Below are 22,260 nucleotides of genomic sequence, written 5' to 3' on the forward strand. Positions count from 1 at the left end.
CATCTCGAGCCGAGCAATTCGTGCGCGCAGCGTTGCTTTTTAATTTTCAATGACAAAACCTCGGCACAGCACTTGACGCGTTTCGCCGCCGACACCCCGCCCCCAGCCCCCCGAGAAGGGAAGCTCGGGTGCGCTCGGGTGCGCTCGGGTGCGCGGAGGGCCAGCCGCGTCCCGGGGCCCGAGCCCGCCCGCTGGGGTGGCGCCGGCCCCGGAGGAGGAGGAGCTGCGCGGCGGCCCGAAGTCGGGGCTTTACGGTAACTGAGAGGCGCGCTGGCCCCGCCCCCCTGCGCAAGCGCAGAGCCGTTGCCCGCCGGGCGGTTGTGAGCCCGCGGGGTTGCAGGACCCGCCGGTCCCCGCGCTGAGCCGCGCAGGTTCGGAGGCCGCGGCCGGGCGACTCGGCCCAGCCTGAAGCCCCGGCGTCCGCCTCCTGCGGCGTCCTCGGTGAGTAGACGGCCCTGCCGGAGCAGCCGCCGGAGACCGGTGTTGGGAGCCCGGGACGAGGTGGAGGAGGGGGAGTGGCTCCCCGACGAACCGCGCTGCTGGGGAACGCGAGGCCAAGGGACTCCGGTGATGCGGCGCATCTCTTCTGGGGGGCGCTGGAAGGGGCACGTGGGCCTCAGCAGCGCGGGGCGTCCCCCAGTCCCTAACGGCCTGGACTGAAGGATCCCAGGGAGCCTGGATGCTCGGTGTGCTAGCAAGCGCCTGCGCAGTTGACACCGCGCCCTGCCCTCGGACCGCAGCTCTGCAGGCCTCTGGATGGATGGGGCCTGTCTGACCTCAACCGGGAATAGTCCTGAGGCCAGCGTTAACTCCCACTGCAATAATAATGAGGTTGGAATCGTGGGTACGCGCAGTCCCCCATACCCTTTTCCCTTGGGGCTTGTCCGGCGTTCATGATCCCCATTCCTAAACTCTGATAGCCCCAGAAAGGCATCTGAGACCCTGCAACATCTGGCTTCAGAGAGTAACTGCTTTGAAGCTGAATGGACCCCAGGAGCCTGGTGTCCTTCCCAGAGGCCCCACCTGTGTCCGGGACTATCTGTTTACCAAGCAGAGTGTGCTCTCCCTGCCTGGGCCAGACCCCGGAGCATTCAATACCAGGGATCCTGGATGCCTAGTCAGTGTGGTGCCTGCCTTCAGAGATCCAGGACCTACAGGCTTGGAAAAGGGACCATCGCAGGGGAAACCCAAGGCCAGAGAGAGCCAAGGCGGAGGGCCCCATCTCTGGCCCTGGAGACAGTTCCCACCCCTGCCCAGTGGGGAGGCGGCGCGGGCTCTGGGTCACGAAGCCTCGCCCCAAGGCCCAAAAGTGCGGGGAGGTGAGGGTGGGCGGGAAACGGGGAAGGCGGAAGGCCAGGGGACACTCTGGGCATCCGTGCAAAGTTCAGACGGATCTGTATCTGCCTCCCACTCTCCTCCCCTCCCCTCCGTGTCAGGACATTTCTTGAGGCTGTAACCCTTGCCTCCCTCCCGGGGACCTAGTCTCCCAAAGGTGAAATCTCCCCCAGGCGATTGTGCCCAGGGTAGTGTTCTTGGGCCTGTTGGAAGTGACAGTTTCATCTTCCTGATCCCTAAGATCCGTCGCCTTGAACTGTGACATGAATCCCGACGTGAATCCCGACGTGAATCCCGACGTGAATCCGGTCATCGTGGTCCACGGTGGCGGAGCCAGCAAGATCTCTAAAGACCGGAAAGAGCGCGTGCGCCAGGGCATCATGAAAGCCGCCCAAGCAGGTTACAAAATCCTAACAGAGGGAGGGAGCGCAGTTGACGCTGTGGAAGGAGCTGTGACCATCCTGGAAGATCATCCTGAGTTCAACGCAGGTATGTTTGCAGTGCAATTAATATCTGATGCCAAATCAGGTTAAACTTACCGAAATTGAAACACTTTTAAATTTCATTGATTTATCTCTATTATTTCCTTTCTTTAACTTTGGGAATAACTTACTATTCTTTTTAGATTTTTTTTTTTAAGATTTTATTTATTTATTCATGGAGACAGAGAGATAGAGAGAGAGAGGCAGAAACACAGGCAGAGGGAGAAGCAGGCTCCATGCAGGGAGCCCGATGTGGGGCTCGATCCCGGGTCTCCAGGATCACACCCTGGGCTAAAGGTGGTGCTAAACCACTGAGCTACCTGGGCTGCCCTCTTTTTAGATCATTAATTTGAGACCAGTCTTCTCTAATACAAGCGTGTAATGCTTTAAATTTTCCTCTAAGCCCTGCTTTGATTGCATCCTACAAGTTTTTAACATGTTGTCTTCTTGTTTTCATTCTGTTCAAAACATGTTATAATTTCACTTGTGACTTCCTCATTGAACCATGGGCTATTTAGAAGTGCAGTAATTTCCAAATATTTGTGAATTTGCCAAAGATCTCTGATTTTTATTTTAATTCGGTTATAATCAAAGGACATACTCTGTGATTTACATTCTTTTGAACTTTGTAAGGTTTGGATTTTGGCCCAGAATATGGTCTCTGTAGGTAAATATCCTCGTTGCATTTAAAAAGAATATGTACTCTGCTATTGTTGTATGGAAAGTTCTATAAATCTCAATAAGGTCAAGTTAGTTGATAATATTGTTCAAATCTTTTATACCTTGATTTTCTATTTGTTGATTCCTGAGTGTGTTGAAGTCTTAATTGTACCTGTGGATTTCTCTATTTCTCCTTTGACTTATATCAGTTTTGCTTTGTATATTTATAAATTGTTGTTGGGTACATAGATTGCTGTCTTCTGTGTGAACCAACTCCTTTATCATTATGTAATGTCATTATTATTTAATGTTCCTTGTTCTGAAGTCTACTTTACCTGATACTAATATAGCTGTTCCAGCTTTCATTTAATTCACTTCAGCATGTTATAACTTTTTCTATTCTTTTACTTTTAACCTATTTGTATCTTTCTATTTAAAGTGGATTTCTTTTAGGCAGCATGTAGTTATATCTTCCTTTTTATACAATCTAACCATCTCTGCTTTTTATTGGAGTGTTTACCATTTACATTTAATGTGATTACTGATATGGTTGGGTATAAATCTGTCATCTTTCCTTTTGTCTTCTATTTGTCCAATCCATTCATTGTTCCTTTTTTTCCTCTTTTTCTGTCATCTTTTGGGATAATTGAGTGTTTTTATGATTCTGTCTTACTCTTCTTGAGCTATCCTTTTTATCCTTTTATCCTTGATTGTCCCTCTGTCTCCTATCTCCTTTTAGAGATTCCAATTGCATTCTAGACTGGGTTGCTTGAAATTGTCCCTGAGCTCAATGATCCTCTGTTAATTTTTTTTTTTTTTTAAGATTTTATTTATTTACTTGAGAGGAAGAGAGAGCATGAGCAGAGAAGAGGGGTAGAGGGAGAAACTCCCCACTGAGCAGGGAGCCAAATGTAGAACTCAATCCCAGGATCCTGGGATCATGACCTGAGCCAAAGGCAGATGCTCAACCAACTGAGCCACCCAGGTGCCCAATTTGGAGTTTTTTTAATCTTTTTTTATTTTTCATTTTGGATAGTTTCTATTGCTATATCTTTGTGTTGATTAATCCTTTCTGCTGTAGTGTCTAACCTTGTTTTAATCCCATCCAGTGTATTTTCGACTTCAGACATTTTTCTTTATCTCTAAAAGTTCTGTGTGGGTCCTGTTTATGTTTTCCTCCATGTTCTGGTGCATGTAGAATATAGTTATAATAGCTGTTTTATTAACATTCTTGTCTACTAATTCTGTCGTTTATATCATTTATGATATGTTACTATTGAGTACAGTTTTTCCCCTCCTTATTATGGGTTATATTTTCTTGTATCTTTGTGTGCCTGGAAATTTCTTATTTGATATCAAACATTGTGAATTTTACCTTGATAGGTACAGGATAGTTTTATAATCCTTTAAATATTCTTGAACTTTGTTCTTATCCCATTTTACAGATGAGGGAACAGGCACAAAGGATGAGCATAGCTAGACTTACAGGCATCATCTAGACAAAAGAAGTTAGAGAAAGGATGCTGTGCTTTACAGAGAGCAACATTCATAAGGGCACAGAGCAATGAGAATTTATGGAACTTGCATGGAAACCTAGTATTTCAGGATAGTGGAGCCACGGAATGGGGATAAAGCTCATAAGGGAGATCAGGAGGCCAGATTGGGAAAAGTGTCATACTTTTTTTTTTTGTAGATCACGGGGTGCCAAGCCAGATTTGTGTTTCCAAACATGTTTCTCTGGCAATGGAACAGAGGATGAATTAAAGTTGGCAGCTTAGAGGAAATTTGGGAGCCATTTCTAAGTTCTTAATTCTTGCTTTTCAACTTCTCTTTGGTTTAGGCTGTGGATCTGTCTTGAATGCAAATGGTGATGTTGAAATGGATGCTAGTATCATGAATGGAAAAGACTTGTCTGCAGGAGCTGTGTCTGCAGTCCGTTGCATAGCAAATCCCATTAAACTTGCACGGCTTGTTATGGAAAAGGTATATGACTAAAGCATCCTTTTCATAAGAAATTGTTAACCACTGCACTTTAGCAACTAAAAGCGGTCTAACTGTAGGGAAACACTGTGGGCGCTGTTCTCCTAAAATCATATAAAAGAACAGAAGCACTGCTATTTACATTTCTCAGATAAGCCAAGACTGATTCTGTAAACAGTGGAATTTGACTGGTAAGGCCTGGTCTAGTGACTACTTTGTTTTTTCATGTTGTCTTCCTGTATTTTCTTCAGTCTTCTCTCAACATGTCTGACATAACACATACAAACTGAACAGACCAAGTGTTTAGTAGCATGTGTAAAATAAAAATGATTTATGTTTCTAAACTTAAGATCACACGTAAATACCTTTCTAGTAATATTCCATCACCTTGGGGTTTTTTGAAAATACAAGATCTCAGGATGCCAGGCCCTGTTCAACACTCAGAAAAGCAAGCTAGTGGAATTTGCATTTTTGAGGCTTTGCACCTAGAAAGAAGTAATTATGTCCTCACAATTGGAGCAGTTAAAAAGATTTTAACTATTTCCAAAAACTAACCATGTTTCTGTTTCTTTCCGGCTCAAGACAACACATTGCTTTCTGACTGACCAAGGCGCAGCAAAATTTGCAGCAGCCATGGGGGTTCCCACGATTCCTAAAGAGCAGCTGGTGACAGAGAGAAACATAAAACGCCTAGAAAAAGAGAAGCATGAGAAAGGTGCTCCGAACTCAGACTGTCAAAAGTAAGTATCATCTTGACTTACAGCTTGGGGACTTATTTAGGCATGGAAGTGTGACAAATATCTGATTATCTACATTTCTCAAATAAGTCCAGAATCACTTGGTAGTTTCAGTTTTTGTACAAAATAATTCATAATACCTCATGGGAAAACTGCTTTTTTGTTTCTTACATTTAACCTCATTTATTACTCCTATATTAACAACTCAAATTCAGCTAAGAATTCCTTCTCCAATAGTCGAGTGCCTTGTGTTAATGGATTAAATACCAGATGCCTCTTGATCAGTTTGTTTTCTTAAGCAGATAAAACAAGTTGTCTGTGATCTAGTGTATGCTCTGAAGCTACTTGAACATGCTGTCCTAGTGCAGAGAAATAAGTACAGTTCTTATAAGTTTGAATTAATCCTGTATTCTGAATTACAGTTTTCTGTGTTACAGATTTCAAAATCCCAAATAAAAGCCCCATATTCAAAGCAGAATTTGAAAAATAAAATTGCAGAATGGTCTAGGAGTTTATAATAGAAAATAATCTATTAACTCTGCATACTCTTTAAGATTTGTAATTTTTAACCAATGGTATATTTGAATATCACCTAGGGAGCTTTTTCAAAATCTACATCTGGTCCCTTCTGTAAAGAATCTACTAGATCTGAGGTGAGGAGTCCTGGCAGGTGTATTAGGAAAAAGTTTCCCAGGTAATTCTGATGTATCCCCAGCTTAAGAATCTGTTTTACAGGGATCCCTGGGTGGCGCAGCGGTTTAGCTCCTGCCTTTGGCCCAGGGCGTGATCCTGGAGACCCGGGATCGAGTCCCACGTCAGGCTCCCGGTGCATGGAGCCTGCTTCTCCCTCTGCCTGTGTCTCTGCCTCTCTCTCTCTCTCTCTCTGTGTGACTATCATAAATAAATAAAAAAAATTTTAAAAAATCTGTTTTACAAAATTGGCCATGTATTCGTAGCTTTATTTTTTTATTTTTTTTTTAAGATTTTATTTATTTATTCATGAGAATACACAGAGAGGAGAGAGAGAGAGAGGCAGAGACATAGGCAGAGGGAGAAGCAGGCTCCATGTGGGGAGCCTGATGTGGGACTCGATCCTGGGTCTCCAGGATCACGCCCTGGGCTGTAGGCGGCGCTAAACCGCTGAGCCACCGGGGCTGCCCGTATTGGTAGCTTTAGATAACCTTACCAGGTGTGCTGTTGTACCTGTAGGCCAGAGTCACAGGAATGGGGCTGCTTTATCAATGCTTCTTGAGTGTTTTAATAGATATTGCCACATCCCTTTCCAGAAATTCTGCAACAGCACATATCTCTACCAGCCAGAATTGCCCTTAGATATAAGTAAGAGGGGGCTCCTCTCTGGGTCCTACACTTACACTTGATCTTAGCCAAAAGGCCAAGAAGCGATGGGTCCTATACTTTAAAAGACCCCCAGGTCACAAATACACAAAACTGTTGGCTTATTACAGACACCTGGGGCACCTCTGTCACTCAGCAGTGGCATAGCATGACCCGTGACCCTCATCATCCACTCTTGTGATTAACACCATTCAGCCCCCAGGGAAATGCTTCTCTGCATCTCTTGCTCTATGTCTTGGAAGTGAAAGGCACCTAAATCTAAAGATTTGTGGATTCTGCCACTGCTGATACCAGAAGTGGACGCTGCTTCAGAGTGGGGGGAAGAATTGAACAGCAGAAGGACTTAGGTAAGAGAAAAGGACAAATTAATAACTTGTCAAATAAATTCTCACGTAACAAAGTAATTGTTTCCCAGTAGTGCCAAGTATCCCATTTTCTTGCCTCCTTGCATGTACTATGCTATGGATGAAAGCACAGTATCTACAAGACTTGCACATAAGGACTGATGCCCATTACCCTTAAGTTTGTATACATAGGTCTAGACCAGCACTGCCCAATAGAAAGACAAGAGCTGCATATGTAATTTAAAATTTTCTAGTAGCAACGTTAAAAAATTAAAGAGAAATAGGTAAGCGGCTCCTGAGTGGCTCAGTGGGTTAATCACCTGACTCTCGATATTGGCTTAGGTCATAATATCAGGGTCCTGGGATTGAGTCTGGCATTGGCCTCCCTGTCCCTCTTCCTGTCCCCACCACCACCACTTGTACTCTCTCTCTCTGAAATAATCTTTTTTTTTTTTTTGAAATAATCTTTTTTAAACATTAAAAATTAAAGAAATTAAAATATGTTTGAATACACACACACACACACACACACACAGGTGAAATTAATATATCTTACCCAGTATGTCCAAAATATTATCATTTCAACATGTAATCAATATAAGAAATTATTTGAGGGATTCCTGGGTGGCTCTCAGTGGTTTAACGCCTGACTTCAGCCCAGGGCGTGATCCTGGAGTCCTGGGATCGAGTCCCACATCAGGCTTCCTGCGTGGAATCTGCTTCTCCCTCTGCCTGTGTCTCTACCTCTCTTTCTCTCTGTGTATTCTCATGAATAAATAAATAAAATCTTTAAAAAAAAAAAAAAAAAAGAAATTACTTGACGTATTTTCTTTTTTTTTTTTTTTTTTTTTTTTTTTTTTACTTGACGTATTTTCCATTCTATCACACTAAATCTTCAACATCTGACCCATATGCTACCCTTGCAGCACACCTCCTGGAGGCTGCCCACACTTCCAGGGGACAATGGTGCAGGTTATTTGCCATATTGTACAGTGTTGGTCTAGGCAGAACCTGCATGAAGAACCAGCTCTTTATTTGGCAACTAAATGGACACTGAATGTTAGAATTATGAATGGTTTTATTTGTTAAAATATGTTAAAATTTTTAACTTTTAAGTAATTTTATTTTAAAATGTTATATTCACTAATTGTAATTCATGTTTGACTTTAATATTAATAGATAATTTGGTATATTTTAATATATTTATAAGTATATTTATAAGTTTAGTTAAAACTTAACTTTTTGAAGTTATATCTGTAGTTCATTTATATTTATTCAGTTATAATTGGTCTTCATTTTTGGTGAAAATATATCCTAATTTTGTACACTTTCAAGACAATTACATCTTTTTAATCCCTAGATTATTGAAAATTCATGTTAAATCAAGATTTTGATAGAAAAAGAATATAAAAGTGAAGCTCACAAAAGGAAATAAAAAGCTGAGAGGAAAAAAGAAGGAAAATAATCTTCCAGGACGCAGTTCACGTGCATTTTAAAAAACAACAGTAAAGTAAGGAGTCTTCTTCACAGGATGATCCACCTAAAGTTCACAAGTGGAACATTCCAAATTCTTGGTCCAGTGAAGATTTATTTACCTGTCAGAAAAGTGAAAATTAGTAAGAATTCCATTTTTGCCACATCCTCAGTTTGAACTATTCCAGTGAAATCCCAGCAATTTTCCATCCTTTACCAAGGGAAGATCGAAGTATTCATCAAGAAGAATCACACACCAAAAGGACACATTCAGTCAGTAGGATTAGGGGAACAGGCAGTTGATAACAGCGGAAAAAGAAAAAGACAACAGGAAACAGGGATGTAATGTTCTTGAAAGAACAATACAGTACGTCTGGTGTTTAGCCTAATGCTTTTCATGGCACTCCTATCATCAGCACTGTGTTCATAAAACACAGTGGGACATTTCTAGGCTTAATAAAAATTATTTCAAAATTCGATAAAATATGTAATGACAAAAATAATGAAACTAATGATCACTATCTAGGATAGAGAATTCAGGCAGATTAATTTAGTGAGTAATAAGGGGGAGATGAAATCAAATACATAAAATGTTTTTAACAAAATATTCGTTCTACTAGATTGTACCATGATCATAAGACATGTCGAGCAACTAACGTTTATTGTATGTATCACTGTACTACCCCAAGAAGAAAAACAAGTCTAACTCAGTGAATGTTTACACCTGCTTTTTGGATTTAGAGAAGATGTGGGGAAAGCTTTTCATCTTAGGCACCAATTTAAAAAATAGTCAAAGGCAGTAGGACACCTTGGTGGCTCAGTTGGTTGAGTGACCAACTCTTAATCTCGGCTCAGGTTATGATCTCAGGGCTATGAGATCGAGCACCACGTCAGGCTCCATGCTCAGTGCAGAGTCTGCTTGAGATTCTCTCTCCCTCTCCTGGCTTTCCCCCTCCCCTACTTGCACTCATGCTCTTTCTCTAAAATGAATAAAACTTGAAAAATAAATAAATAAAACACTGTCCAAGGCAAGCCTGTGATAATGGAGCTAACGTGGTTGGTAAATAAAAAATATATAAACATGAAGTTTAGCCAAGTGCCTGGAAGTATTCCATGTGACGTATAGGGTTACAGTTTAAATCAATTTTAGGAGGTGTGCCCCCAATGTTGCGCAGCACCACCATTGTGGGACAGTAGAGGATCTGATGCGAGATTCTCTACATAGGCCCAAAGTGGAACAGCGTGCTCAAACTCCTATCTGATCTTAGACCAAATCTCAGGCAGATAATGGGTATGCCCAACTCAGTGCTGTTAGGGTAATTACATTGAATTTACATGAATTCCATGAAACCACAGAAGATCCTTGAAGAGTAAATCATGGACTTAGTGAAATTAATTTTGAAATTAATGCTACCTACCATCACTTAGTATGAACTGTTAATTTCTATTAATAGGCTTAATAAAAGCTTTAAAAAATCAAATATATTAAGTTTAGAGAAACAAAATCATACTGCATGTGAAATATGCAAGAATAACATTCCAGTGGCACCTGGGTGGCTCAGTCTGTTAAGTGTTGGACTCCTGATTTCGGCTCAGGTCATAATTCAGGGCCATAGCATTGAGCCCCATGTGGGATTCTGCACTGGACATGATGCCTGCTTGGGATTCTCTCTCCCTCTGTCACTCCCCCCACCACTTGTGCTCTCTTGCTAACTCACTCTCTTAGGAAAAAAAAAAAAAAAAATTCCAGTAAAATAAAAGGAAACTGAAAGAAGGCAACAAATATTCTTACCTAACTTGAAGGAGAAGATTCGTGTACAAATAATCCCTAAATCAGCTCCCATAGAAGCTGTTTTTCTATTCTATATCAGAACACAGCACCATTTGAAGAGAAACTTGTACAAAATCAACACAACTGCTACTTTCAGTTTTCTTCATAATACACGGCAGTGCAACATAAAGAGCTGAAGATACTCTGTGTGGATCCTAGATGCTGCTGAAGAGATGATATAAATGACTACAGGGAATGATCATGACATGTATGATCAAATTAAAGTATGTAATAGTGTCTTCTGTTACAAAAATTTATCAAGCAATGCCCAGTAGCGTTTGAGTGTGGTCATGTTCAAGTCAGGAGTTCCTTTCCAAATCTAAGGATTGCCCTAAGATTTTTGTTGAACATTCCAGTTACTAACTGTCTTAGTAGAGGGAAGCTTCTACAAATTAAAATTAATTAAAAACCTGCTAAGAATTACATGGACTCAAAAAGATCTGTCTTATGTGGCAGTTTGTCAATAGAACACATGTTGTATGGATATACGATTGTAAGAGCATACTGCGTCCTAAAATGAAAGCAGGAAAATCAATCTTGTAGAGTAAACGCTTAATAACGTGTGTGTGTGTGTGTGTGTGTGTTTATGTATGTGTGTTTCCCACTCATCCCACCATCAATAGCTGATCCACAAAGGACCCAGATGAGCACAATGGTAATTATAATAAGTCATTATTGTACTTCGGTAGTTTAGTCATTATTGGTAGTTAAGTCATGTAAAAACCATGGCTTTACAATATTTTTAAAGATACATTCATCACTCTAAGAGAAAAGAGTGTATCTACAGCTTCTAAAAAGTAAACAGATGGTAGATAGGCCATATTTGTATTTGTAGCCTTGCCTCCACACCTTACAAATGTTAGGGGTGGGCCTGCCTCCGGAGTCTGGGAGTGCCTCCCCTCATCTGACATGAGGGTAACACTCCCTTTAAGTTGTGTTCCCTATCAGCAAGTTTGAGCATTTGGCATTTGTTGGTGGGCCATGTTTCTGTGAATGTGCCAGTTTTGGTACCGTGATCATTTTTTCTCTTTCATTGTCATATCCCTTCTTCCCAGTCTTAAGGCTATCTTCTCTGTTGGGAAAAAAAAAAAAAAAACAACCTCCAAATCTGTTGTTTTTAATGTTGCTTTTACATTGCTTATGGTATCTTTTCCAAACACAAGTTTTTACTTTCTTATAATCAAATATGCAGTCCACCTGTCTTGTATAGTTCATAGGACCAGAAATGTAGAAGGTACTCCCAATCCTGAGACATCTATAGTCACGTAGATTTTCCTGAAGAATTTTGTTTTATGTTGATATTCAGGTCTTTTGCTCTCTGGAGTTGATTTTTGTGAATGCTGGAAGATGGGGTTCCTGTTTTCTTCCAAACAGAATGCCAAATTTCTCTTTCTAGCCACTTGTATGCCAGTCTGTAGCTGCAAGTGGCTCTCTCCATGTGATTGCCCAACAGGTACCTCAAGCTTGTGTCCAAAACTGAACCCCAGATTTCCCCGTCTAACCTCACTCCACACATACCAACAAAACCAAAAAACACCAAAAAAAAAACCCCATTCCTAATAGTCTGCATTTCAGTGAATGGTTCTTGTACCCATTCAGTTCTTAAAGCCAGAGCCTTAGAGCTGCCCGTGATCTCTCTCTCACCCAGTTCCCGCACAAAGTCTGTCCACTCTGCCCTCAGAATATCCTGAGCCTAGCCCTCTTCCTCACGTCACAGGAGCACTCTCACAGAAGCCAACGAGTCTTTGAGCTGCCTGACCAGGCTCTAGTTCCACTCTTGTCAACACACATTTACCAGAATAATTATTTTAAGAGAAACTTTTTGTACACGTGTGGCATACATATACGGAAGTGCCTAAGCCTTACATACCCCATGATGAGTTTTCAGAGTGGACCCATATGATCAGCCCCCAGGTTGGGAAAGAGAACATCACTCCATGTTCTCCATCATGCTCCCTTCCATTCCTCACTCCCAAAGGCAACCACTCACCTGACATCTAACACTGTAGACTACTACTGCCATTTTTCTTTATTTTTTTTTTTTTAAGATTTTATTCATGAGAGACACAGAGGCAGGGAGCCTGATGTGGGACTTGATCCCAGAATTCTGGGATTATGACCTGACCCACAGGCAGACGCTCAACCACTGAGCCACCCAGGCATCCCTACTGCCAGTTTTCGAACTTCATTTAAGTGGAACCATATAGTATGCTTTATTTGATGCCTTCTTTCATCATTGTATTTCTGAGATTCACTCATGTGTTGTGTATCACAGTAGTTCATTCTCAAGGCAGTTTAGTATTCTGTTCTGTGACTATCAGTCCATTTACTCTGCATTTGGTGGACATTAATGTCATTTTCAGTTTTCTGTTACTACAAACAGTCCTGCTGTGAAGGTTTTGGTATACATTTTTGGTGAGCACAGCTCCACGTTTCTGTTGGAAGGATGTAGGAGTGTGATTGCCAAGTCATCTTTGGTAGATTTTGCCAGATGGTTTTCCAAAGGGGTTGCCCCAGTTTACGTTTCCAGAGTAGTAACTCAGCATTCCAGTCCTGCATATGCTGGCCCATATTCAAGTTGCCTTCATTTTAGCCATTCTGGTGGATGGGCATGGTAAGAATGATATTTTTAAAAATTAACTCATAGTGTGACACATCTTGGCTCAAGTTCTCCAGTGTCTTCCCATCTCATTCAGAATAAAAGCCCTGACAATGGCCTGTATGTAGGAGGACCATAGGATTTAGCCTCCAAATCAGAACTTGATTTTGAGACTGAAAGGGGGAACTATTACATGAGGATTAATCTGGACTGTCCTCGGTAACCGGGGTGTATGGTCACCTCACCCATCAGAACTTTCTTGGTCTGGCTGCTGGCCATCCCCTGACCCCCCCTACCCTCTTTCCCTTGCTTTATTCTCTCCAACCACAGTGACCTCCAAATTCCTTGAGCTTCGCAACCATGTTCCAGCTTCAGAGCATTCTCCCCAGCAGTCAGTGTGGGTTGCCCTCCTATCCTTCAGAGAGGCCCTACATAAAGGCCTTCTCCATGCTACTGGAGTCGTCATAGTTTTTACTATCATTCCATAAAACAAATTATCACTCTGTTGCCCTCTGCCCCCACATGCATGCTGCACAAGATAAGGAGGGACTTTGTTCATTTCACTGCTGTGCACAGAACTCACTATGTGCCTCAAACATAGTTTCTGGGAGCTGTTACTGTACAATTTCTTCCAGGTTTTTTTTACTTGAAAATAATAGAGGAAACAACAACTTATTTCATCTTTACAGCAAGCCCTGTGAAATAGGCAAAGTGGGGTTTGACAGGCAGCATCCATGTCACCTGGGAGGTTGTGATAAGTGCAGTGTCCTGGATCCCACTCTGTACCTACCAACTTAGGACCTCTGGGGTAGGCCCAGGGATCCAAGGGATGTTTATGCACACAGTGTTTGAGATGCATGCAATTATCCCCATTTTACAGGTAGGGGAAATGAGACACAGAAGAAAATTTAGTAAAGTCACATGGCTAGAGGACGATGGTGCTGGGGTGGTATGTGCTCTTAAAGCTGAGGTCTAAAGGAATGTCTAGCAATCTGTCTAACCTGCAGACTAAAAAGTGAACATGAGGCGTGAATATTGGAATTAAAGTGTGTCCCATTTGCCATTAGCCTAAAGTGGGAATTTAATTGCTGTTCAGCTCAATGTTACTTGTGACTGTCTCTCGTCGCAGTCTGTCACTTTTCTTTTTATTCTTGGCAGAAACCTGGGAACTGTGGGTGCCGTTGCCTTGGACTGCAAAGGAAACGTGGCCTATGCAACCTCGACGGGTGGCATCGTTAATAAAATGGTTGGCCGTGTTGGGGACACCCCATGCATAGGTAGGCTCCGTGGTAGGCTCCATTGTAGGTGGGGCTGCTGCCCCGCCCCTTCCGCTGTCATCCTCCTATATCACCTTCTCTTCACTCCCTGCCTCTTCCAGCCGCTCCAGCACTTCCGAGAGCAAGCCCGCTGAAGGGCTTGGGGAGGGTGCACCTGTTTATATATAGTAGGCACAATGCTTTTTCGAGGCTGGTGGCTCTGGGGATCATTTGGGGATGCTCAGGTGGCTCCCAGCAAACCCCCGAGGGCCTCTTTCTTCTCTCTAGCTTCAAGATCTGCAGACTTAGTCCCAAAGGGTTACGTACACAAAGCCTCTTCCCAGTAATGGGCTCAAATTAACAAACTGAGGAAAAGCTGAGAATTTAGGTTGGGAGCTACACATTTGAGTGGCATAAAAGCGACACAGTGCTGCTGCAGTGCTGCTACAGAGGGAAAAGTTTGTGTTGACGTTGAAGTATGTCCACTAGTTCCCTGGCGTGGGTCAGTGGTGGGGCTGGGAGTGGCTGTATGGGCTGGGGGGAGAGGGGGCAGGGGCAGTGAAGGAGCTGCTCCTCTGTGAGAACTCAGGCCTGTCTGCCCTCCCCGATTTCAGGTTATCACCTGGCCTTTCTAGTCCACCTTTGCATCTCAAGGTCACAGCTACTGGCCTTTGTTCACACTTTGGCACATTTATGTAACAGGCTTGATACGTGTTTGAATTTCTTCACTGTTGCTGCTCAGTTAGAACCAGTCACCTTTTTTGAGCAGGATCTGGCGGTTATGCTGACAATGACATTGGCGCCATTTCAACAACGGGGCACGGGGAGAGCATCCTGAAGGTGAATCTGGCCAGACTCACTCTCTTCCAGGTAGAACAAGGTACATAGAACAAGTTCATACTGTCTGAAGACAAGTGAATGGAAGCTCATTATAAATAGGTGGTAAAATATATGAAACCCTTTCTCATCTGCTTTAGATGTTCCTTTCAAGTCGTTAACGCTGCTTTGACTTCTTCCCACCTTCTGTTAGGATCTGGAAAGAAGTGCACTTAGAATACTGCTTGTGTTGAGCATCTCCGGGGTAGTAGAGGGACTTTGAGCCTGGGTGTGGGAGGAAAGGCAGCTCAGCTTAGGCTGATGCTAGGCTCCACCTCAGTGCAAAGAGGGCTTTTGAAAGAGGCCCCTCTTTGAAGCATTGAAATAGAAATAATTTGCCTGAAATCTTTGTTAACTCACTTTGATTTTTCATACTGCAACTGATTTTCACATCAGATTCCTTTCATTATAATGTGTGTTGTTTCTCAACTTTTCCTCGTTTTCAGGAAAGACCCTGGAAGAGGCAGCCGACATATCATTGGGTTATATGAAGTCAAAGCTGAAGGGTTTAGGTGGTGTCATCTTGGTCAGCAAAGCAGGAGACTGGGCGGTGAGGTGGACCTCCGCCTCCATGCCCTGGGCGGCCGCCAAGGATGGCAAGCTGCACTCCGGAATCGATCTTGAGGAGACCAGTGTCACTGACCTGCCCTAGGGCCCTGAAAATTGTATCCTAGATGCTAGCTTGGAAGGAAAGTCCAGTTTCCTGGTATGGAGACTTGGCTTAATCAATTAGATCTAGAAGTGGAAAATTCTGTAGTCTGTCACTCGTTTTGTCGCCTTAATCAATGAGTATGTTGAGGGGCGGATCTGGAAGTGTCAAGAGAAATGCCCCTAGTAAGGTCAAAATAAGACCAGTGCAGATAATCAAGTCCTGAGTGTTTCTTATGAATCATCCCCGGCGTCCTAGATTAGAAAGAAGAAACTACATGATCTGAACACGACAGCAGCCACTTCAGTGCAAGGAGTGCCATCTGGGATCAGGAGACCCACAGCGGGAACAGAGTGGCAGTTTCAAAAGGTAGGGGGACCCACACCACCACCTCCAGGGGCTCTCTTGGTTGCAGACTCTTCATGGGACCCAGCCAAGGGTGAGGTGGGAAGGAAAGGATCCAGTGGCATATCTAAAAGCACAGAAGCCTCAGAGCTAATGGGACAAGTCTAGGTGACCTGCAGAATGTTGCAGAGGTCGTATTAATTCAGAAGAATGTCTGGGAAAAGATCCCATGAGAGAGAAACTGATTTTTCTAAGAAAGTTGAGGTCTCAGACTCAGTGTTGTAGACTTGTTTCCAGATACTTTAAAAGTAGCTTCTGGTAACCAGAGCCCCCAGTCTGAGGGTGAAGGGTCTAATGGAGGCTCTGCAGCCTTCCTACAGGTCTGGGGGTTCTCTTGGGCTGCCATGTGAGCCTGCTGGCCTGGCATCTTCCTACTGGCCTCTGCCGGCTGCAGGCCCTCCTGGTTCTCACGGTGAGTAGCAGGGCTCGTGTGCATGCGTAGGGATCTGGTCCATCCTCCCGCTGTCCAGAGCCCTGGGCCCCCACGGCTGACTACCCGGGGCATGTGTACAACGTGGTCTGCATGGCGAAAAAAAGTCATTTCCTGGAGACTTCCTAATAACCTCTCTTTACACTGGAAATGCTGTTTCTGCTGTGACAATTTTTTAGTCTGTCAGGTCTTACCTTCTCTCTAGAAAGGAATTGCTTAAGGTTAAATTCCATGTGCCACTAATAAAACATATTTTGAAAGAATAACAGTGTGGTTAGGAGTCACTGTTGACAAAGACCAGAAAGTCCACAAGCTCCGTTGTTTCTGCCAGTTCAGACAAGTGTACTAATGAAAGAAGATTCCTGAGAGGAGGGTGGTGCGGGACTGTGTTTGCACGTCCTGCCTCCTGGAGTATTTCAGAGAGATTTTCAGAAGCATGGAGCTTCTTCCGAACAGGTTAAGGGAGAAAGTAGAACCACCGTTTGCAAGGATCGGCAGGGCTAATGATCAGTGTTTTGAGGTTTGCCAGACCCTGGCCCACAACCTTCCCCTGCAGCCAGCTGCTCTGAGCTACGGAGGAGGAGGAAGCAGAGCTAAGTCTGAATTCTGACTGTCCCCACTACCTGGGTGACTCTGAGCAAGTTAACTTCTAGGAATGTTTTCACGTGTAAAATGGATTACCACAAAGATTAAATGAGATCAAAGGAAAACTGCTCCGTGTTTATCTTAAGGATCCTCTGAAGGAATCCTCTGGAAGCTGGTGGGGCCATGGAGGGAGTGGGTGTGTTTATGTCCTTTAAAATCTCAGAATGCCGGGGCACCTGGATGGCTCAGTCCGTTAGGCCTTAGACTTAATTTCCACTCTGGTCACAATCTCAGGGTTGTGAGATCAAGCCCTGAGTTGGGCCCTGTGCTCAGTGAGGAGTCTGCTTGAGATTCTCTGGCCTTCTCCTGCCCCTGTCCTTGTGCCCCTCCCTCTCTCTAAATTAAAAAAAAAAGGGGGGGGGGACAGAAAAGCTCAAAATGCAACCACTGCCCTGCAGAAATAAGTATTTTGTTAGGGTTGTATTCATTTTTTAGGGCTGCCAACAACAAAATGCCACAGACAGGGCTACAAGAACAGAAAGTTGTGTTCTCACAACTCGACGCTGGAAGCTCAGGACCACAGTATCAGCAGGCTTAGTGTCTCCTGAGGCTCCTTGTCAGCTTGCAGATGGCCGCCTTCTAGCTGTGTCCTCATGTGGTCTTTTCTCTATACACATCTGTAGCCAACTTTCCTCTTCTGATGGGGTAACCAGTCAGATTGGGTGAGGGCTCATTTTCACTTGACTACCTCTGCAAAGGCCCTGTCTCCAAATACAGTTGTGTGCTGAAGTACTCGGGGTTGAGGCTTCCGAATGTGAATTCTGAGGGGACACAAGTCAGCTCAAAAAGAAGGCAAAGCAGAATTACATGAAAGGTTGGAAAAGGAGAGACTGAAGAAGATAGCCATCACTGAGAGGATAAGAGGGGGCAGGAGGAGGAGAGGAGGAAGGCCAGCCAAAACATCTCATTTTGTGCTTATCAGTTCCACCATTCAGAAGGAAAGCAACTCTAGTCACCGAGGACTGCTGGAGGCTCTGGAGGTTCGGCTTGGGGGCCACCTGATCTCTTTGAGGGGCAGCCCAGTTACGTAAGGGTAAGAGCATCGCCTCCCTCATATAACCCAAAGTGTCCGTTGTTGCCCTTGGACTCCAGTTCAACAACAAGTCGCCTCCACAAGCCTGGGAATTCCATAAGCGGAGACCCACACCTGTTTCATCCCACATGTTCTCCAACCAGCAAGATAGAACAAGAGAGAATAATCTTTCTACTACTTCCCTACCACAAGAGGGCAGCAAACTATACAACAACCAGCATTGCCTGGGACCTGCCAGGGAGACTAACCTCTTGACTGCGTCGGAATAATCTGCTCAGTAGTTTGCAGGGTTATAGATCCTTTACCTCTTTGGTTAGGTTTATTCCTAGGAATCTTATGCTTTTGGGTGAATTGTAAATGGGATCGACTCCTTAATTTCTCTTTGTTCAGTCTCCCTGTTAGTGTATAGAAATGCCACTGACTTCTGGGATTGATTTTGTATCCTGCCACGCTACCGAATTGCTGTATGAGTTCTAGCAATCTTGGGGTGGAGGCTTTTGGGTTTTCTATGTAGAGTATCATGTCATCGGCGAAGAGGGAGAGTTTGACTTCTTTGCCAATTTGAATGCCTTTTATGTCTTTTTGTTGTCTGATTGCTGAGGCTAGGACTTCCAGTACTATGTTGAATAGCAGTGGTGAGAGTGGACATCCCTGTCTTGTTCCTGATCTTAGGGGAGAGGCTCCCAGTGCTTCCCCATTGAGAATGATATTTGCTGTGGGCTTTTCATAGATGGCTTTTAAGATGCTGAGGAATGTTCCCTCTATCCCTACACTCTGAAGAGTTTTGATCAGGAATGGATGCTGTATTTTGTCAAATGCTTTCTCTGCATCTATTCAGAGGATCATATGGTTCTTGTTTTTTCTCCTGTTGATGTGATCTATCCTGTTGATTGTTTTACAAGTGTTGACCCACCCTTGCATCCTGGGGATAAATCCCACTTGGTGATGGTAAATAATCCTCTTAATGTACTGTTAGATCTTATTGGCTAGTATCTTGGTGAGAATTTTTGCATCCATGTTCATAAGGGATATTGGTCTGTAATTCTCCTTTTTGGTGGGGTCTTTGTCTGGTTTTGGAATCAAGGTAATGCTGGCCTCATAAAACGAGTTTGGAAGTATTCCCTCCCTTTCTATCCCTCGAAACAACTTTAGTACAATAGGTATTATTTCTTCTTTAAACGTTGATAGAATTCCCCTGGGAAGCCATCTGGCCCTGGACTTTTGTGTCTTGGGAGGTTTTTGATGACTGCTTCAATTTCCTTGCTGGTTATTGGCCTGTTCAAGTTGTCTATTTCTTCCTGTTGCAGTTTTGATGATTTGTGATTTTCCAGAACTGCATCCATTTCTTCTAGATTGCTTAATTTGTTGGCATATAGTTGCTCATAATATGTTTTTAAAATCATTTGTATTTCCTTGGTATTGGTTGTGATCTCTCCTTTTTCATTCGTGGTTTTATTCATTTGAGTCTTCTCTTTTTAATAAGGCTGGCTAGGGGTTTCTTGATCTTATTAATTCTTCCAAAGAACCAGCTCCGGTTTTGTTAATCTGTTCTACAGTTCTTCTGGTCTCTATTTCGTTGAGTTTTGGTAGAATCTTTATTTCCTCTCTTCTTCATCTTGGTGTAGGTTTTACTTGCTGTTCTTTCTCCAATTCCTTTAGGTGTGAGGTTAGCTTGTATATTTGAGTTTTTTCCAATATTTTGAGGGATGCTTGTATTGCAATGTATTTCCCTCTTAGGACTGCTTTTGCTGTATCCCAAAGATTTTGAATGGTTGTATCTTCATTTTCATTAGTTTCCATGATCTTTTTAATTCTTCTCTAATTTTCTGGTTGACCCATTCATCTTTTAGTAGGATGCTCTTTAACTTCCATGTGTTACAAATTTCTCCTTATGATTGAGTTCTAGTTTCAAAGCATTGTGGCCTGAAAATATGCAGGGGACGATCCCAATCTTTTGGTATTGGTTGAGACCTAATTTGTGACCCAGTGTGTAGTCTGTTCTGGAGAAAGTTCCATGTGCACATGAAAAGAATGTGTATTCAGTTGTATTAGGATGGAAAGTTCTGTATATATCTGTGAAATCTGTTTGGTCTAGTGTATCATTTAAGGCCCTTGTTTCATTGGTGATGTTCTGCTTAGATCTGTCATTTGCTGAAAGTGCTGTGAAATCTCATACTATTAGTTTTGGGAAAATTGGACAGCCACGTGCAGAAGAATGAAACTAGACCATTCTCTTACACCATACACAAAGGTAAACTCAAAATGGATGAAAGATCTAAATGTGAGACAAGAATCCATCAAAATTCTAGAGGATAACACAGGCAACACCCTTTTTGAACTTGGCCACAGCAACTTCTTGCAGGATACATCTATGAAGGCAAGGGAAACTAAAGAAAAAATGAACTATTGGGACTTAAGATAAAAAGCTTCTCGGGATCCCTGGGTGGCGCAGTGGTTTGGCGCCTGCCTTTGGCCCAGGGCACGATCCTGGAGACCCAGGATCGAATCCCACGTTGGGCTCCCAGTGCATGGAGCCTGCTTCTCCCTCTGTCTGTGTCTCTGCCTGTCTCTCTCTCTCTCTCTCTCTCTCTCTCTGTGACTATCATAAATAAATAATAATAAAAAAATTTTAAATAAAAAAAAAAAAGCTTCTGCACTTGGGTGACGGGCACTGAGGGGGGGCACTTGATGGGATGAGCACTGGGTGTTATGCTATATGTTGGCAAATTGAACTCCAATAGAAAAAAAATAAATAGAGGGACGCCTGGGTGGCTCAGCGGTTGGGCTTCTGCCTTCGGGTCAGGGCATGATCCCAGTATCCGGGATCGAGTCCCACATCAGGTGCCCTGCGAGGAGTCTGCTTCTCCCTCTGCCTGTGTCTGCCTCTCTCTGTGTCACTTATGAATAAATAAATAAACCTTAAAAAAAAACTTCTGCACAGCAAAACAAACTGTCAACAAAACTAAAAGACAACCTACAGAATGGAAGAAGATATTTGCAAATGACGTATCAGATAAAGGGCTAGTATCCAAGATACATAAAGAACTTACTAAACTCAGCACCCAAGAAACAATCCAATCATGAAATGGGCAGAAGACATGAACAGAAAGTTTACCAAAGAAGATATACACATGGCCAACAAGCACATGAGAAAATGTTCCGCATCACTGGCCATCAGGGAAATACAAATCAAACCCACAATGAGATACCACCTCACCCCATGAGAATGGGGAAAATTAACAAGACAGGAAACAAGTGTTGGAGAGGATGTGGAGAAAGGGGAACCCTGTTGCACTGTTGGTGGGAATGTGAACTGGTGCAGCCACTCTGGAAAACTGTGGAGGTTCCTCAAAGAGTTAAAAATAGATCTGCCCTATGACCCAGCAATTGCACTGCTGGGGATTTACCCCAAAGATTCAGATGCAGTGAAATGCCGGGACACCTGCACCCTGATGTTTATAGCAGCAATGTCCACAATAGTCTAACTGTGGAAGGAGCCTTGATGTCCTTCGACAGATGAACAGATAAGGAAGATGTGGTCTATATATACAATGAAATACTACTTAGCCATTAGAAAGGATGAATACCCACCATTTGCTTTGCTGTGGATGGAACTGAAGGGTATTATGCTGAATGAAGTAAGTCAGTGTGAGAAAGACAATCATCATATGGTTTCACTCATACGTGGAATATAAGAAATAGTGAAAGGGACTGTAAGGGAAAGGAGAGGAACTGAGTGGGAGAAAGTAGAAAAGGAGACAAACCATGAGAGACTCCTGACTCTGGGAAACAAAGGGTTGTGGAAGGGAAGGTGGGTGGAGGGTTGGGGTAACTGGGTGATGGGCACTAAGGAGGACACTTGATGGGATAAGCACTGGGTGTTATGTTAGCAAAGTGAACTTAAATAAAAACAAATGTAAAAAAAAAGAAGAAGAAGAAGAATCTGCTCAGAAAATGAGGAACCAGACCTTCATTTACATCTAAACACTACAGTTTCTTTTAGAGCAGAATTGTCCAAAAAACAGTGTCAACAAGTGGCCCCAAAGAACTCATCAAAATCAATCACATCTCTGACTCTTCAACCATGTCTCTGACTCTTAAGAACAACAGAAACCTATTCCACCCCTGACGCTGGATGCTGGGGACCCCAGGGCGAGCATGTTCGGGCA

At 43.3% G+C, this 22,260-nt stretch overlaps 1 protein-coding gene across 3 annotated transcripts; it reads left to right on the forward strand.

Moving 5' to 3' along the window:
• Positions 1-281: 281 nt before the first annotated feature.
• ASRGL1 (asparaginase and isoaspartyl peptidase 1) lies at positions 282-16,679 on the forward strand. 3 transcript variants are annotated; one of them, XM_077861991.1, is made up of 7 exons: positions 282-441; positions 1,577-1,824; positions 4,318-4,460; positions 5,040-5,197; positions 13,956-14,074; positions 14,823-14,933; positions 15,376-16,679. In XM_077861991.1, the coding sequence occupies exons 2-7, from the start codon at positions 1,599-1,601 to the stop codon at positions 15,579-15,581; spliced, it is 963 nt and encodes a 320-aa protein (XP_077718117.1). In that variant the 5' UTR covers positions 282-441; positions 1,577-1,598; the 3' UTR covers positions 15,582-16,679. The 3 variants fall into 3 exon arrangements, with proteins under 3 accessions (XP_077718117.1, XP_077718115.1, XP_077718116.1); XM_077861989.1 differs by lacking the exon at positions 282-441 and adding an exon at positions 606-831; XM_077861990.1 differs by lacking the exon at positions 282-441 and adding an exon at positions 616-844.
• Positions 16,680-22,260: the final 5,581 nt, after the last annotated feature.

This window comes from Canis aureus, chromosome 21, assembly GCF_053574225.1.
Source record: "Canis aureus isolate CA01 chromosome 21, VMU_Caureus_v.1.0, whole genome shotgun sequence".
Lineage (NCBI taxonomy): Eukaryota > Metazoa > Chordata > Mammalia > Carnivora > Canidae > Canis > Canis aureus.

Coding starts and splice junctions, on each gene's coding strand:
- ASRGL1 (XM_077861989.1), top strand. Junction 4,461..5,039: donor CACGGCTTGTTATGGAAAAG/GTATATGACTAA, acceptor TTCCGGCTCAAG/ACAACACATTGCTTTCTGAC. Junction 14,075..14,822: donor TGGGGACACCCCATGCATAG/GTAGGCTCCGTG, acceptor TTTTTTGAGCAG/GATCTGGCGGTTATGCTGAC.